We start from the raw sequence: 15,602 nt of genomic DNA, 5'->3' as shown, positions 1-15,602 counted from the left end.
TTATACTTCAGTCCCATTGCAATAAATCCCAACATCCCATTTGCCTTTTTTATTCCAGGCTGCAGCTTTATGCCGACTTTCCGTGATTCATGAACACAGACACCCATATCCCCCTACCGAGACGCATTTTGAATCTGCTTTCCATTAAGTTAATAATTTGTCCCTATGGAGGGACACAGAGAGCAGGAAGCAGGAGTTCTGTCAGCCTGACATTTGAGATTGGGAAAATGCTGGCATGCATTATCAAAGAGGATGTATGAGGACATTTGGAAAATCACAAAGCTGAGTCGCCATGACTTATGAAAGGAAAATCATGTTTGGCAATTTATAGCGAGATCATTTCAGGATGTCAAACAGAAGTGCCACAGGAATCACTGTTGGAGCCTCAGCTATTTACCATCAAAGTTGTTGAGTTTGGTGAAGGGGCAAAGGGAATTGCAACTATACCTGCTGACAATATGAAAATGTAAGTCTACTTGTGACACTAATAAATAAAATTTAAACTTTGGAAAGAAACTTATCAGCCATAGATTGTTGCCAATTGAATCATATGTCAGTGGAAACCAAGCAATGAGGACTGGTTAGAAAATGATCATATTTGTCACATAGAAACCAATGCATAATTTATAAAGTCAGGAACATGCTCATCACCGCACATAATCATCTGAATGGTCAATGATTTTGGCAGAGAATGTTAACATACATTTCCGCAGGAGAGGGTCACAGTTATGTTTACAGTAAATGCAATAATTAATCAAATTAAGTGTGCCCGATCAGGGGCCAGAGTGTGGCGAGTAGGGGATTTTAACAGTAACTCCACTGCCGTGTTAATGTACGCCGACTTGTGACACTAAAAAATAAACTTTAAAACCTTGAACTTGGAATGGGAGAGCCCCTATTTCTAAACTGTGCTCCATTCCTTCCACTTTCTTACAGAGCATAATGCCGCTGTAACACGGTGGTGCAATGATTAGCACTGCTGTCTCACAGCGCCAGGGACCCGGGTTCAATTTGAGCCTTGAGCCACTGTCTGTGCCGAGTCTGCACTTTCTCCCCGTGTCTGCGTGGGTTTCCTCCGGGTGCTCCGGTTTCCTCCCACAGTCCAAAGATGTACGGGTTAGGGTTATTGGCCATGACAAATTGCCCCTCATGACAGGTGAATTAGCAGCGTAAATGGAGTTACAGGAACAGGGCCTGGGTGGGATTGCTGTTGGTACAGACTCGATGGGCCAAATGGCCTCTTTCTGTACTGTAGGGATTCTATGATGTTTCTATGAATAGCAAAGATCCTTTCAGCGACACCTCCTGTAAATCCCCATCAGGATCTTATATATTTCAATAAATTCACCTCTCAATCTCTAAACTCCATTGGGTACAAGCCCTGCCTGTCTAAACGTCCGTCATAGATCACCCAAACATGCCCCCCAAGCCCATTCCCCCCACCCCTCCCCCCCCACCGCCTCTCCACCCCCCTCCCTCTGCCACCACAGGTATCAGTACCTCACCCACTAGGATTCCCGGGAAAATTCACCACAGTGGCTACAGGAGCAGGTCAGACGCTGGGAATACTGTAGCGAGAAACTCACCTCCTGACTCCCCAAAGCCTGTCCATCATCTACAAGGCACAAGTCAGGAGTGTGATGGAATACTCCCCACTTGCCTGGATGGGTGCTCCAACAACACTCTAGGCGTCTGGTTGTCAAAAGTTGTGAGGCAGCAGTGCTAAGCACTGTGCCACCGTGCTGCCCAGGTACAGTTTCAATTATTTATTTAGTGAGTTTGGTGTCAGGATTTCTGCACTCGAAAGTGAGGGCGGCGGGGGGTGGGGGCGGTGGGGGGGGGGGGGGGGTCACTGATTCTGAAATAGAGACAAGACAGAATTAACTTTGCCTTGTCTAGCCAAAGGTGACCAGTGACACACTGGAATAAAGGAGGCTCAAAGTGCATATTTGAAAGATGTGTGGTTGATTCCGTCAGGTGGATTTGCCGTGCTAAATTGATTGCAGTGTCAGGGGGATTAGCAGGGTAAATATGTGGGGTTATGGAAATAGGACCTGGGTGGGATTGTGGTCGATGCAGACTCGATGGGCCAAAAGGCCTCCGTCTACACTGCAGGGATTCTATAATTCTATAATACAGGAGTTATAAGCTCTGATACCAAGCACAGCAAAATTTATTTATTAGTGTCACAAACAGGCTTACATTAACGCCGCAATGAAGTTACTGTGAAAATCCCCTGGTCACCACACTCTGGCGCCTGTTCGGGTAACACTGAGGGAGAATTTAGCATGGCCAATGCACCCTAACCAGCACGTCTTTCAGACTGTGGGGGAGGAAACCGGAGCACCCGGAGGAAACCCACGCAGACACAGGGGAGAACATGCAGACTCCACATAGACAGTAATCCAGGTACCCGGGTCCCTGGCGCTGTGAGGCAGTAGTGCTAACCACTGTACCACCCTGCTGCCTTGCTGCGTTTTGGGGACTGAGTTTAGGAACGCGTGTATCTGTTCTCTAATTGAAATTAACTCCAGTTTTGAGTACGGTTTTGGGTGGATCGCAGACTGATACCAGCTGGAGGAAAAGACATGCAACACATGCTGAGAAATCCACCTTTGTAACTGGGCCAGCCCAAACAATCAGCCTTGTAGGTTAAATAGTCATAGTTTTTCCCTGGGGTTTTATGTCTTTAAGGGCATTATTGGGATAAAAGAAATGGCGTGAGTTCAAATTGTTTGCTTGCGTTTGCATTGAGTTCATTTGGGCACTTTGTCCTTTCCCAATTTAAATTTTTTTCCTACATCATTGTTCAGCTAACATTAGAATCCTACAGTGCATAATGAGGCCATTCAGCCCATCAGGTCTGCACTGCCAACAATCCTGTCCAAGCCCTATCCCCATAACCCCATGCATTTACCAAGCTGGTCCCCCTGACACTGAGGGGCAATTTAGCGTGGCCAATCAACCTAACCCGCACATGTTTGGACTGTGGGAGGAAACCGGAGCACCCGGAGGAAATCCACGCAGACACGGGGAGAATGTGCAAACTCCACACAGACAGTGACCCAAGCTGGGAATCGAACCCATGTCTCTGGTGTTGTGAGGCAGCAGTGTTAACCATCGTGCCAGCGTGCCGCCCCTTGTCAATGAACTCCTGCGAAGTTGTTCAGTAACTTTCTTTGATTTGATTTGATTTATTATGGTCACATGTATTAGTATACAGTGAAAAGTATTGTTTCTTGTGTGCTATACAGAAAAAGCATACCGTTCATAGAGAAGGAAAGGAGCGGGTGCAGAATGTAATATTGCAGTAAAAGCAAGGCTGTAGAGAAAGATCAACTTAATGTAAGGTAGGTCCATTCAAAGGTCTGATCGCAGCAAGGAAGATACTGTTCTTGAGTCGGTTGGTGTGTGACCTCAAACTTTTGTGTCATTTTCCCGATTGAAGGAGGTGGAAGAGAGTATATCCGGGGACCGTGGGTTCCTTGATCATGCTGGCTGCTTCTCCGAGGCAGCGATAAGTGTACACAGAGTCAATGCATGGGAGGCTGGTTTGAGTGATGGACTGGGCTTCGTTCATGACCCTTTGTAGTTTCTTGCGGTCTTCAGCAGAGCAGGAGCCATTCCAAACTGCGATACATCTGGAAAGGATGCTTTCATTGGGCAGCTGTAAAAGTTGATGAGAGTCTTCACGGACATGCCAAATTTCCTCAGCTTCCTGGTTTGCGTGATGGACTGGGCTTCGTTCACGACCCTTTCCTTCACTGTTTCTAAATAACAGAGCAATGTTGGGACATATGAAGTCAGGTTTAACCCTGGGATCTGACTTGCCCAGAATTGCACCAGCTGGCAGCTGGCACCGAGCCCCTATTCTAGGAGCTACAGTGTTTGCATCAGCCGGCCGTGGCATCCTGTTGTTTAAAACATTGACGGAACAGTTGCTCTAGAGGACGTTTCACCAGGCCTTCGAGCTGCTCCCTGAATTTTGTTTGAGTGACCGCATAAATATAAGTGTTGGTGCAGGAGCTCAGAACCTGAAGCATGTAGCCCGTCTCCAGGGCAATGTAGAACGGGTCTTCCAAAGTTTTGTAAGAATAGGTCTGGCTGATGCGCCAGTACAGGAACACAGCAACATGAGTGGCCCAGAGCAACATGAAACTGCCCGAAACAGTGAAGAGTAGTATGATGGATTTCCTTCTGTTCCGCATCTCAGGGTCCGGGTGATTGTGGTGACTATTTGCTGCCCGGAGGCCTCTGCGGACTTTGCTGGCCACTAAGATGTATCTGACTGTCAGAACATTGAGGCAGAGGATCAGAAGGAAGGGGACACACGGAGTTAAAATAGTGTCGATCCAATCGAACATCACCCAAGCACTCGAATCATAGAAGCTAAGTTTGACATCGCAAAACCAAGGGATGTTGTTGATCACATAGAGGGGCTGGTAAGTGAAGTACCAGCGGATGTTTTTCACGCACAAAAGCACGGACACCGTTCCGATCACCGCCGCCGCCGTTTTCTCGGTGCAGTATCTTCCCTTCAGTCGCTGGCAGCAAATCGCCACGAATCGGTCGAAGGTGAAAGCGACAGTTAACCACACGGAGCAGTCCAGAGAAGCGTAAACCAGGACGAATTTCAAACTGCAGAGGGGAGTGTAGTCCAGGAAACAAGTCGGAAAATAGAGATCATTGATCCGATTGAATATCACATCCGTGACGACGACCAGCAAGTCAGCCACTGCCATGGCCAACAGGTAACTGGTGATGGCTTTAGTGAGGCCGCATCCTCCCCCAGACAGAATCACCACTGTCACCAGATTGGCTGCAGGAGGCAAGAGAAAAAAACAACAGCAAACAAAGTCTGTAAGATTATGAGGGTCATGGACAGAGTGGATAGTCAGAAGCTATTTCCCAGGGTGGAAGAGTCAATTGCTAAGGGCATAGGTTTTAAGGTGCGAGGGACAAGCTTTAAAAGAGATGAATGGGGCAAGTTTGTTACACAGAGGGTGGTGGGTGCCTGGAACCCGCTGCTGGGGGAGGTAGTGGAAGCCGATACATAAGAACATAAGAAATAGGAGCAGGAGTTGGCCATCGAGTCCCTCGAGCCTGCCCCGCCATTCAATAAGATCATGGCTGACCTGACAGTGGTTTAGTTCCACTTATCCGCCCGCTCCCCATAACCCTTAATTCCCTTATTGATCAGAAATCTTTCTACCTGTGACTCAAACATATTTAACGAGGGAACCTCCACTGCTTCAATGGGCAGAGAATTCCAGAGATTCACTCCCCTCTGAGAGAAGAAGTTCCTCCTCAACTCTGTTCTAAACTGATTCCCCCTTATTTTGAGGCTGTGTCCTCTAGTTCTTGCTCCCTTTCTAAGTGGAAAGAATCTCTCTGCCTCTACCCTGTCTAGCCCCTTCATTATCTTATATGTCTCTATAAGATCACCCCTCAGCCTTCTAAACTCCGAGGAGTACAGGGAGGAATTTAATGGCCTCGCTCATCCCAAAACCAAAAAATTCCCCAGAGGTCCACTGACCTCTCCATCCTTCATCCTTTGCTTGTTTCGATTCCCATGGTGGGTGGCATGGTAAAATTTCGGCCATTGGATTGAGAGAAAGGTTTGTGAGGGAATCATGCCCCCAACCCATCTGGATTGCAACCTAATCACTATTTCCCAGTGCAGATTTGGGATCCCAGGGTGGCACGGTGGCACAATAGTTAGCACTGCTGCCTCACAGCGCCAGGTAACCGGGTTTGATTCCCGACCTTGGGTCCCTGTCTGTGCGGAGTCTTCCCATTCTCCCCCGTGGCTGCGTGGGTTTCCTCCGGGTGCTCCGATTTCCTCCCACAGTCCGAAAGACGTGCTGGTGAGGTGCATTGGCCGAGCTAAATTCTCCCTCAGTGTACCCAAACAGGCGCCAGAGTGTGGCGACTGGGAGATGTTCACAGTAACTTCATTTCGTTGTTAATGTAAGCCTACTTGTGAAACTAAGAAATACATTTTGGGAAAAAATTTAAACTTTAAAAAAAACTTAAAAAAAGAAAAGGCGAAAAAAATGCGTTCAGCTTCAAGTCACCAAATGGCCGTTATGTGGGTTTAGTCCCCAGCAGTGATTCCTGATTCTTTGTTTTGTATTTCGGAGAACACGGAGTAAGGATAGTCATAGAATTATAGAATCATAGAATCCCTCCGGTGCAGAAGGGGGCCATTCGGCCCACCGAGTCCGCACCGACTACAATCCCACCCAGGTCGTATCCCCATGACCCCATATATTTATCCAAGTTAGTCTCCCTAACACTAAAGGGCAATTTAGCATGGCCAACCCACCTAACCCGCACATGTTTGGACAATAAGGGGAAACCGGAGCACCCGGAGGAAACCCACGCAGTCACGGGGAGAACGTGGAAACTCTGCACAGACAGTTGATCAAACGTGAATTCTTCAATTTGTAATCTTTTTGCGGTCTTGTGGAGTCCATGGACCATGTCTATGTTAATTGTCTGAGGCTGCACCTCCTTTATCGTTAGCTGAAAAACAATTTCTTGATGTTTTGTTTGCACTTCAGTCCTATGCTCCTGATTGACGGACACCCGATTCAGAGGTGGGAGGGGGGCGGCAGGGAAGGAGGAAGCCCTCGTGAACCTGCTCTCCTGAGCCTCGCCAAGCTTGCCATAAACAGGTCCAGGTAGTGGGCGACTGAGGGGGTTGTCTAACCCGACTGTCAGTCCCTTGACCAGGACTCGATTTGCAGGCGGGTGTCTCTGGGAGGGAGCATGCGGAAACAACAGGCCGCCGTTGAGGCCTTCCACACCATTGGGCACCACAGGGGCTGGGGTGCATTATTGACCACTTTAATCACGTTTTGGTTCGATGTTTTAAGTTTCCTTTACAATTTTTATTTTGTTTTGGGATGTCCCCCCTCCCCAACTTAAACGGGCTGCCCCTTTTACTTTGTCCCTCAGTTTATTTGGTTTAGTTGATTTGCCAACAAGATTGCCGGGATAGAATGAAACAGATTTTTTAAAAAAAGAGACAGATCGTCCAAACTTTCAACTTTGCACTCAGCTGGGTTGCTCGGACGAAATTACCAAACAGGAAAGAGGAGGGGATAAATAATTTATCTGGCTTGAGAACAGGAAATGATAGGTTGAAAAGTTCACTCTGTTTGGCGGAGGGCTGGCATGGAGAATGCAGCAGTGCACAGTTAACTGCCCAGCTTTGCTCACCTTCACAGTGGGCAGGCCGACTCTGATTGGTCAGGACATTGTCCCATAGAATTAACCGCAGAATGATTGTATCGTAAGATTTTGTTTAGATGAAAAAAGGTGCAAATTGCGAATTATTTATTCGTGTCACAGGTATGTTAACATTAACAGTGTAATGAAGTGTGAATGTAAACTTACATTAACATGAGGGCAATCCCCTCGTCGCCACATTCTGGCACCTGTTTGGGTTCATTGAGGGGGAATGTAGCATGGCCAATGCACCTAACCAGCATGGGGGTGTTTCTCCCAGCCCGCTGGCACAGCCGAAGGGGCAAAGTGGCACTGCCCACTGGACAATGGGCAGTGCCAAGGGGGTGGGGCCAGAGAGGCGGGGCCTATGGAGGGCGATCGGTGGCAGAGGGAGGGAAGGGGCCGACCGGGCCGGCCATCAGGGTGGGGGGTGTCTGCTGGCGGGGTCGGGGCTGTCACGGGTGAGAGGTGGGGATGGACTGCTGGGGCTGATGGGGGGGGGGGGCACTGGGGAGATCGAGGCTGGCGGTGGGGCGGCGGCGGGTGGGCGGCAGGGACATCGGGTGATGTCCGGGAGGCCAGTGATCGGGGCATGGAGGGGTGGGGGGTCGGAGGGGCAGTGGTGGGGGCTTGCTTTAAGGCGAGCGACTGGGAGATCAGGAGCGTGGGGCGACTGCACATGTGCCGATCTCCACTCTGACAGATCGGTGCATTCACATTGCCCCGCTCAGCGCGGTGCTGCCGGCCCCTCCAGTGGGGATAGGCTCTGCCCCCGATTTCTATCGTGATTCAGGCTCGGGCTTTCTGTAGTTCTCAGAGTGGGAGATTCAGTTTAAAAATCCTGCGTAAAAGAAACAACAGGAGTTATTCCAGTTATTACTGCAAATGCGGCACTTAGAATTATTTTGGGAGAATCCTGGCTGTACATCTTTGGATTGTCGCTATCTCATGGTCTCCCCTGCGACTCGAGATAGATTCCCATCTGGACCCAGTGATGTTTCCACTTTGACTGGTGCCACAATTCTAGTCGCCTCCTTGTTATCCATTTTCCTCCTACTCAACGTTGTCCTTCGACAGGGTAGATTCAGAAAGAATGTTCCCAATGGCGGGGGAGTCCAGAACTCGGGGTCATAGATTGAGGACAAGGGGTAAACTTTTTAGGACTGAGGTGAGGAGAAATGTCTTCACCCAGAGGGCAGAGAATGTGTGGAGTTCACTACCACAGAATACAGTTGAGGCCAAAACATTTAATTTCAAGAAGAAATTAGATTTCGCTCTTGGAGCTAAAGGGATCAATGGATATGGGGGGAAGGGGGAATCAGGATATTGAATTGGATGATCAGGCATGATCAAAATGTATGGCAGAGCAGGTTTGAAGGGCCGAATGGCCTCCTCCTGCTTCTAGTTTCTATGTTTCATAGTCACCCTGGCCTCATTCGCTGGCTCTGCAGTGCCATTCCTCAACAATATTTTCAGGCTCACACAAATGCAAACGTCTCGATCACAGACAGGTTTTTGACTTAATCTTTTCTTTCCCATTTATTCGTCGAGAAGAGATAAATAACTGAGGTTCCCTGCTTATACCTTACCCGTATGCTTTATTTGAATATTTTTTTCATTCATTCATAGGACATGGGTGTCACTGTCTGGCCAGCATTTATTGTGGGGAAAAACCCATCTAGTTCACTAGTGTCCTTCAGGGAAAGAAATCTACCATCCTTACCCGGTCTGGCCTACATGTGAGTCCAGAGCCAACGCAATGTGGTTGACTCTGAATGACTCTCTGGAATGGCCGAGTGAAACACTCAGTTCAAAGGCAATTAGGGAAGGGCAACAAATGCGGGGCCCAGCCAGTGACGCCCACATCCCATTAACATTTTTAAAAATGCCCAGAATTGCTCACAGTGCATCGCTCGGGTATTGCATAATGTAGCATTTCTTTGAACCACCTGTCCGTCATAAATCTTCTACTTTCCTAAGGCTAGGTAGAGAGCAGTAATATCACTTTATATAAATGTGGTCAAGTTAGGACATTCCAGTAGGAATGGCAATGCGTATTGCTATAACACATCCGTTTCATTTATAAGTCCGGTACTGAACGGTTCCATGTTCTTTTCTGGGTAAGGAGTCTAACAACACCAGGTTAAAGTCCAACAGATTTATTTGGTAGCAAACGCCACTAGCTTTCGGAGCGCTGCTCCTTCGTCAGGTGTCACTAGCTCCGAAAGCTAGTGGCGATTGCTACCAAGGAAACCTGTTGGACTTTCACCTCGTGTTGTTAGACCTCTTACGGTGTTTACCCCAGTCCAACGCCGGCATCTCCACACCTTTTATGGGTCGCCACAGACGCACAGAAAGAACAACAAAAAAACAATGAAAAGTACAGCACAGGAATAGGTCTTTCAGCCTTCCAAGCCCGTGCCGATCACGATGCCCGAACTAAAGAAAAAACCTTTAGCCCTTACTCGATCAGCATCCCTCTATTCCCTCCCTATTCATGCACCCATCCAGATGCCTCGTAAATGTTGCTAATGTGCCAGTTTCCACCACCTCCTCTGGCAGTGCACTCCAGGCACCCACCACTCTCTGCATGAAAACTTCTCCTGCGCACATCGCCCTCAAGCTTTCCCACAAAACTCTACAGGTATCATCGCTATTTTTTTGTGGGCGACACGGTGGCTTGGTGGTTAGCACAGCTGCATCACAGCGCCGGAGACCCGCCTTCAATTCTGACTCCGGCTGACTGTCAGTGTGGAGTTTGCACGTTCTCCCAGTAGCTGATTGTGTTTCCTCCAGCGCTCTGGTTTCCTCCCACAGTTCAGTGCGGGTTTGGTGGATTGGGCATGGGAAATTGCCCATTAGTGTCAGGGATATCAATCGGGTAAATACGTGGCGTTACAGGCATAGGGCATGGGTGGGATTGTTTTCAGCGCAGACATGGTGGGCCGAATGGTCTCCTTCTGCACCCTGAGGGTTCTCTGATTCTCTCACCTTGAACCTGTGCCCCCTTGTAGTTGACACTTCCATCCTGAGGAAAAAAGCCTCTGACTATCCACCCTGTCGATGCCTCTGGTAATTTTGTAGAATTCTATCAGGTCTCCCCTCAGCCTCCATCTGTCAAGTGGAAACAATCCTAGTTTATTCAAGCTCTCCTCATAGCCAACACTCTCGAGGTCAGGCAACTTCCTGGTGAACCTCCTTTGCACTCTCTCCAAAGCTTCCACGTCCCTCTGGTAATGCGGTGACCAGAACTGCACTCCAAATGCAGCACAACCAAATAGGTCATCCAGAGAGTGACCTAAATGGTGGACATTCAGAAGCAGGAGAAGATCAATCAAACATGACGTTAAATTTGGGATGTTTTATTAAAATGTTACAGGCCAGAACCTAAAATTAACTTCCAGATGCCTTGTCAGATGTCAGTAAATAATATAGAAAGAGAACATTTAAAACGCTCCCCTCAGACAGAGGAATATATTCACTGGAATTTAGAAGAGTGAGAGGGGATCTCATGTAAACTTATAAAATTCTAACAGCGTTAGACAGGGTCGATTCAGAAAGAATGTTCCCAATGGTGGGGGGGTGGGGGGGGGGGGGGGGTCCAGAACTAGGGGTCATAGTTTGAGGATAAGAGGTAAACCTTTTAGAACTGAGGTGAGGAGAAATTTCTTCACTCAGAGGGTGGGGAATGTGTGGAATTCACTCCCACAGAAAGTAACTGAGGTCAAAACATTGTGTGATTTCAAGAAGGGATTAGATATCGCTCTTGGGGCTAAAGGGATCACGTGATATGGGGGCAAGGGGTGGGAATCAGGATATTGAATTCGATGATCAGCCATGATCGAAATGAATGGTGGAGCAGACTCGAAAGGCCGAATGGCTTCTATTTTCTATAACAAAAGCAAACTGCTGTGTATACTGGAATATTAAACAAAAACAGAAAATGCTGCAAAATCTCGGCAGGTCCGACAGTATCTGTGAGGAGGGAGACAGGGCGGCACTGCTGTCTGACAGCGCCAGAGTCCCACTTTCGATTCCTGAGTTGGGTCACTCTCTGTGCAGAGACAGCACATTCTGCGTGGGTTTCCTCCAGTTGCCTCCCACAGTCCAATAGACGTGTTGCTTAGGTTAATTGGCCATGTTAAATTCTCCCTCAGTGTTACCCGAACAGATGCCGGGGTGTGACGACTGGGGGATTTTCACAGTAAATTCATTGCAGTTTTAATGTAAGCCTACTTGTGACACCAGTAAATAATGACAAAATAATAAGAATACAGCCAACGGTTCGAGTCTCGGTGACCCTTCACTAGAGCTCTGGTGAAGTGTCATCTAGACTCGACACCAAAAGAGAAAAAGCTGGAAAATCTCAGCAGGTCTGGCAGCATCTCTAAGGAGAGAAAAGTGCTGACGTTTCGAGTCCAAATGACCCTTTGTCAAAGCTCTGACAAAGCTTTTGACAAAGGGTCATTTGGACTCGAAACGTCAGCACTGTTCTCTCCTTAGAGATGCTGCCAGACCTGCTGAGATTTTCCAGCGTTTTCTCTTTCGGTTTCAGATTCCAGCATCCCAGTAATTTCATTTTGTCTAGACTCGAAACATTGGCTCTATTTTGTTTTCTATATATGCTTCTACGTTGAAATGGAAGAGAACACAGACTCGAAGGGCCAATGGCCTACTGCTGCCTCTAGTTTCTATGTTTCTATGTTAACATCAAATTGATTGCATCTTTAATCATGGAGATTAACTGTTGCAACCTAATATTTTTACCACCTTCCCGAGAGACATTGTTAGCTGATAGTCTTGGAAAGCTGCTTCGCGAATGACGAGCAAACCATATCATCCAAGTTGAAATGACAACTGCAGATGGTTCAATTGTTCCATATGCTCCAATCGTGTTTTGTATCGCACACATTAACCTGCCCTTTGGTTCCAATGTTTCATTGAATCTTTCCTTATTCCTCCAGCTTTTACTAATTTCCCTAAAGGTTGACAGAAATCATTTCTGTTTCTTTCCAATTGGAACTCTTACTTGAGAGCCCACTCTGTATTTACCACTTCAAAGCCCATTAGGGTTGATTCTATTCTAAATTAGGACAGCGGGCCAGGAGAATCGAGCGTCGGCCGATTCGCAGGATTCCCACGAGAGTTTGCGCCGCGCTTGCATCTCCCAGGCCCCAACTTCTGCCAGCGTCTGCGCGGTGCCAGAAATCATCTGGGAGGCAGGGCTTGTATTTAAATAGTATTTAATATGCTATTTAAATGTGATTATCGGGACCGGGACTGAATTCTCTGGGCTCGCTGGCATCTCCCACCCCTCCAGCGTATTTCACTCCCACAGGGTTTACGCGAGCTCTCCACGTTGGGGTAACTAGTGGGACGACCCCGCTGGAGTGAAGGGGGTGTAACTGGGGCCCCCAGGTGGGGTCCGACAATGGGGGCTGGTGCCCCCTGGGCATGGGCAACCTGACAGTGCCAGTCTTTGCCCCCAGAATTGGTCAAGGGGCAGAGTTCCCATGCCCAGGGGCACCTTGGCACTGTCCACCGGGCAAGTGGTTGGGACATTTTGGTGGAGGTGCCAAGGGCGCAGAATCTGCTGGGGGCGGTGCCCAGGGAGCGAGTGGTGGTTGTGGGGGGTTCCACTGCCATTCTGCACTGTGATTCGGGGCTGGAGGGGGGTCAGCGGTGGGAGCGGGCTGAGAGGGGGAGGTGATCAGATGTGGGGGTCTGCCGGGAGGTGGTCTGCCGCTGGGAGGAGGGGTCTTGCTCCCGGAGGGTGGGAGTGATCGCCTCAGCTGGGGGGGTGGGCCTGGAGATTGGGGCAGGCCGGGAGGGTGGAGGGTTCAAGGCTGTCCCGGGAATGGTCGGGGGGCCGCGATCGTGAGGTGTGCAGGGGTTGGGGGGGGGCAAATACTGCGGGGGTCCCAGGCAGGCCGGCGATCGAGCTGGCCAGCCAACGGGAGACTGGCAGTTCAGGGCTACTGTGCATGTGCAGAGTTTCGCTGGTTTCAGCCTCCTGGGTGGGACGAGGCCTCGCCCACTGACATCTGATGAAATTCAGGCTGGTGGCCGCTGCGTTGCACAGAGTGTGGGAGATTCTCTTGTGAACCCCTACTGAAAAATCAGCGTAAATTACTCCAGATTTCCAAGGAATTCCTTTACTTGAGAAAGGATATACTGGCACTGGAGGGGGTGCAGAGGAGATTGACTAGGTTGATTCCGGAGTTGAGAGTGTTGGCTTATGAGGAGGGACTGAGTAGACTGGGGCTATACTCAATGGGATTCAAAAGAATGAGAGGAGATCTTATAGAAACATATAAGATGATGAAGGGAATCGATAAGATTATCGAGAGGGAAGTTGTTTCCACTGGCCGGTGAAACTAGAACTAGGGGGCATAGCCTCAAAATAAGGGGGAGGAGATTTAGGACTGAGTTGAGGAGGAACTTCTTCACACATAGGGTTGTGAATCTGTGGAATTCCCTGCCCAGTGATGCAGTTGAGGCTGCCTCATTGAATGTTTTTAATGCAAGGATAGACACATTTTTGAACAGTAAGGGAATTAAGGGTTATGATGAGCGGGTGGGTAAATGGGGCTGAGCCCACAAAAAGATCGGCCATGATCTGATTGAATGACGGGGCAGGCTCGAGGGGCCCCGATGGCCTACTCCTGCTCCTAGTTCTTATGTTCTTATGAATTCCACACTTTGGGAGAATCGCCTCCCACTGTCCTGTTTAGGACCTTGCTCTCTGTCTTGGGTCAATGAAACAGGTCACAATCTTCTATGTTCCCCAGTACTAATGCTGTTCAAAAATAAGCCACAAATCTATGGTGTCCACCATGTTTGGAGTCAGGTAGAAAGATAGGTCATTGTTGGATGATCTACCACATCGCTACTGTGGAGAAAGAGGCCATTCGGCCCATCAGGTATGCAGCGACTCTCTGAAAGAGCATCTCAACCCCGCACATTTATCACATCCAATCCACCTGACCTGCACATCTTTGGAGTGTGGGAGCAAACCGGAGCATCTGGAGGAAACCCATAGAGAGAAGGGGAGAATCTGCAGACTCTGCACAAGCCCAAGGCTGGAATCGAACCTGGCGTCTCTGGCACCGTGAGGCAGCAGTGCTAACCATTGTGCCACCATGCTTCCCCAATGACGTAATCATCTTAAATGATTGTCAGTCGGGGACAATTAAGGGAAGATCCATAAAAACCTGTTTGAAGCCACAATAACCTAAACTTTTTCCCCACTCATTTCCAGTGACAATCTGGCTTTGCAGTTGACATCTCTGCACAAAATCGTGTCGGAACATAGGAATTAGCAGCAGAAGTAGGCAAATTCAGCCCTTCGAGCCTGCTCCGCCATTCAATCAGATCATGGCTGATCTCTCCCTGGTCTCAAATCCACCTCCCCACCTGCTCCCCATGCCCACTTATTCCTTTTTTATTAGAAATATAGCTATCTCCTTCTTGAAACCATTCAATGATTCAGACTCCACCACGCTATGGGGCAGCGAGTTCCACAAATTCACCACCCACTGCGAGAAGTAGTTCCTCCTCATCTCAGTTTTAAATCTGTCGCTTCTCACCCTATACCTGTGACCTCTTGTTCGAGATTGCCCATAAGAGGAAACATTTGGTCTACATTTACTTCATCAATTCCTTTTAAAATTTTACATATCTCGATCAGATCCCCTCTCATACTTCCAAACTCCAGCGAGTACAAGCCCAAACTGTTTAATCTCTCCTCATACGTCAACCCTTTCATCCCTGGAATCAATCTGGTGAACCTCCTCTGAATTGCCTCCAATGCCACCACATCCTTCCTCAAATAAGGAGACCAAAGCTGGACACAATACTCCAGATGTGGTCTCACCAACACCCTGGACAATTGCAACAACATTATCCACCATCTATGCATTTTCTTTTTCTGATTCCCTGATTTAACACAACATGTTCATGTGAGAGAATGAACTGTATTACAGATCTCACACAATAAATTGAATCATAAAATCCCTACAGTGCAGAAGGAGGCCATTCGGCCCATCGAGCCTGCACCAACAATCCCATCCAGGCGCTATCTCCGTAGCCCCAGGCATTTACCCCACTGGTTCCCCTGACACTAAGTGTCAATTTGACAAGGCCAGTCTTTGGAGTGTGGGAAGAAGCCGGAGCAGCCGGAGGAAACCCACGCAGACACGGGAGAATGTGCAAACTTAGCACAGACAGTGACAAGCCTGGAATTGAACCCGGGTCCCTGGTGCAGTGAGGCAGCTGTGCTAACAACTGAGCCGCAGTGCTGCCCGTTAATCATATTTAATCCTAACAATCCCTCTGTCAATCTGGTGAAGCTCCACTGTCCTATC

At 48.6% G+C, this 15,602-nt stretch overlaps 1 protein-coding gene across 1 annotated transcript; it reads right to left on the bottom strand.

Annotated features, from left to right (window-relative positions):
- Nucleotides 1-3,893: 3,893 nt before the first annotated feature.
- Nucleotides 3,894-15,149, bottom strand: LOC144481661 (putative G-protein coupled receptor 139). The gene is made up of 2 exons (XM_078200791.1): nt 15,113-15,149; nt 3,894-4,819 (listed from the first exon to the last, which is right to left on the bottom strand). The coding sequence occupies exons 1-2, from the start codon at nt 15,147-15,149 to the stop codon at nt 3,894-3,896; spliced, it is 963 nt and encodes a 320-aa protein (XP_078056917.1).
- Nucleotides 15,150-15,602: the final 453 nt, after the last annotated feature.

Source organism: Mustelus asterias, chromosome 31 (assembly GCF_964213995.1).
Source record: "Mustelus asterias chromosome 31, sMusAst1.hap1.1, whole genome shotgun sequence".
In the NCBI taxonomy this organism is placed as follows: Eukaryota; Metazoa; Chordata; class Chondrichthyes; order Carcharhiniformes; family Triakidae; genus Mustelus; species Mustelus asterias.
Note: the sequence above shows the minus strand (reverse complement) of the source record. Positions and strands in the feature narration are given on the sequence as shown.

Bases quoted from the DNA above. Each gene is read 5' to 3' on its own strand.
- LOC144481661 (XM_078200791.1), bottom strand. From the start codon at position 15,149: ATGGTGGATAATGTTGTTGCAATTGTCCAGGGTGTTG. The intron at 4,820-15,112 runs GTGAGACCACAT...TGCCTCCTGCAG, and splicing joins TGCAATTGTCCAGGGTGTTG to CCAATCTGGTGACAGTGGTG.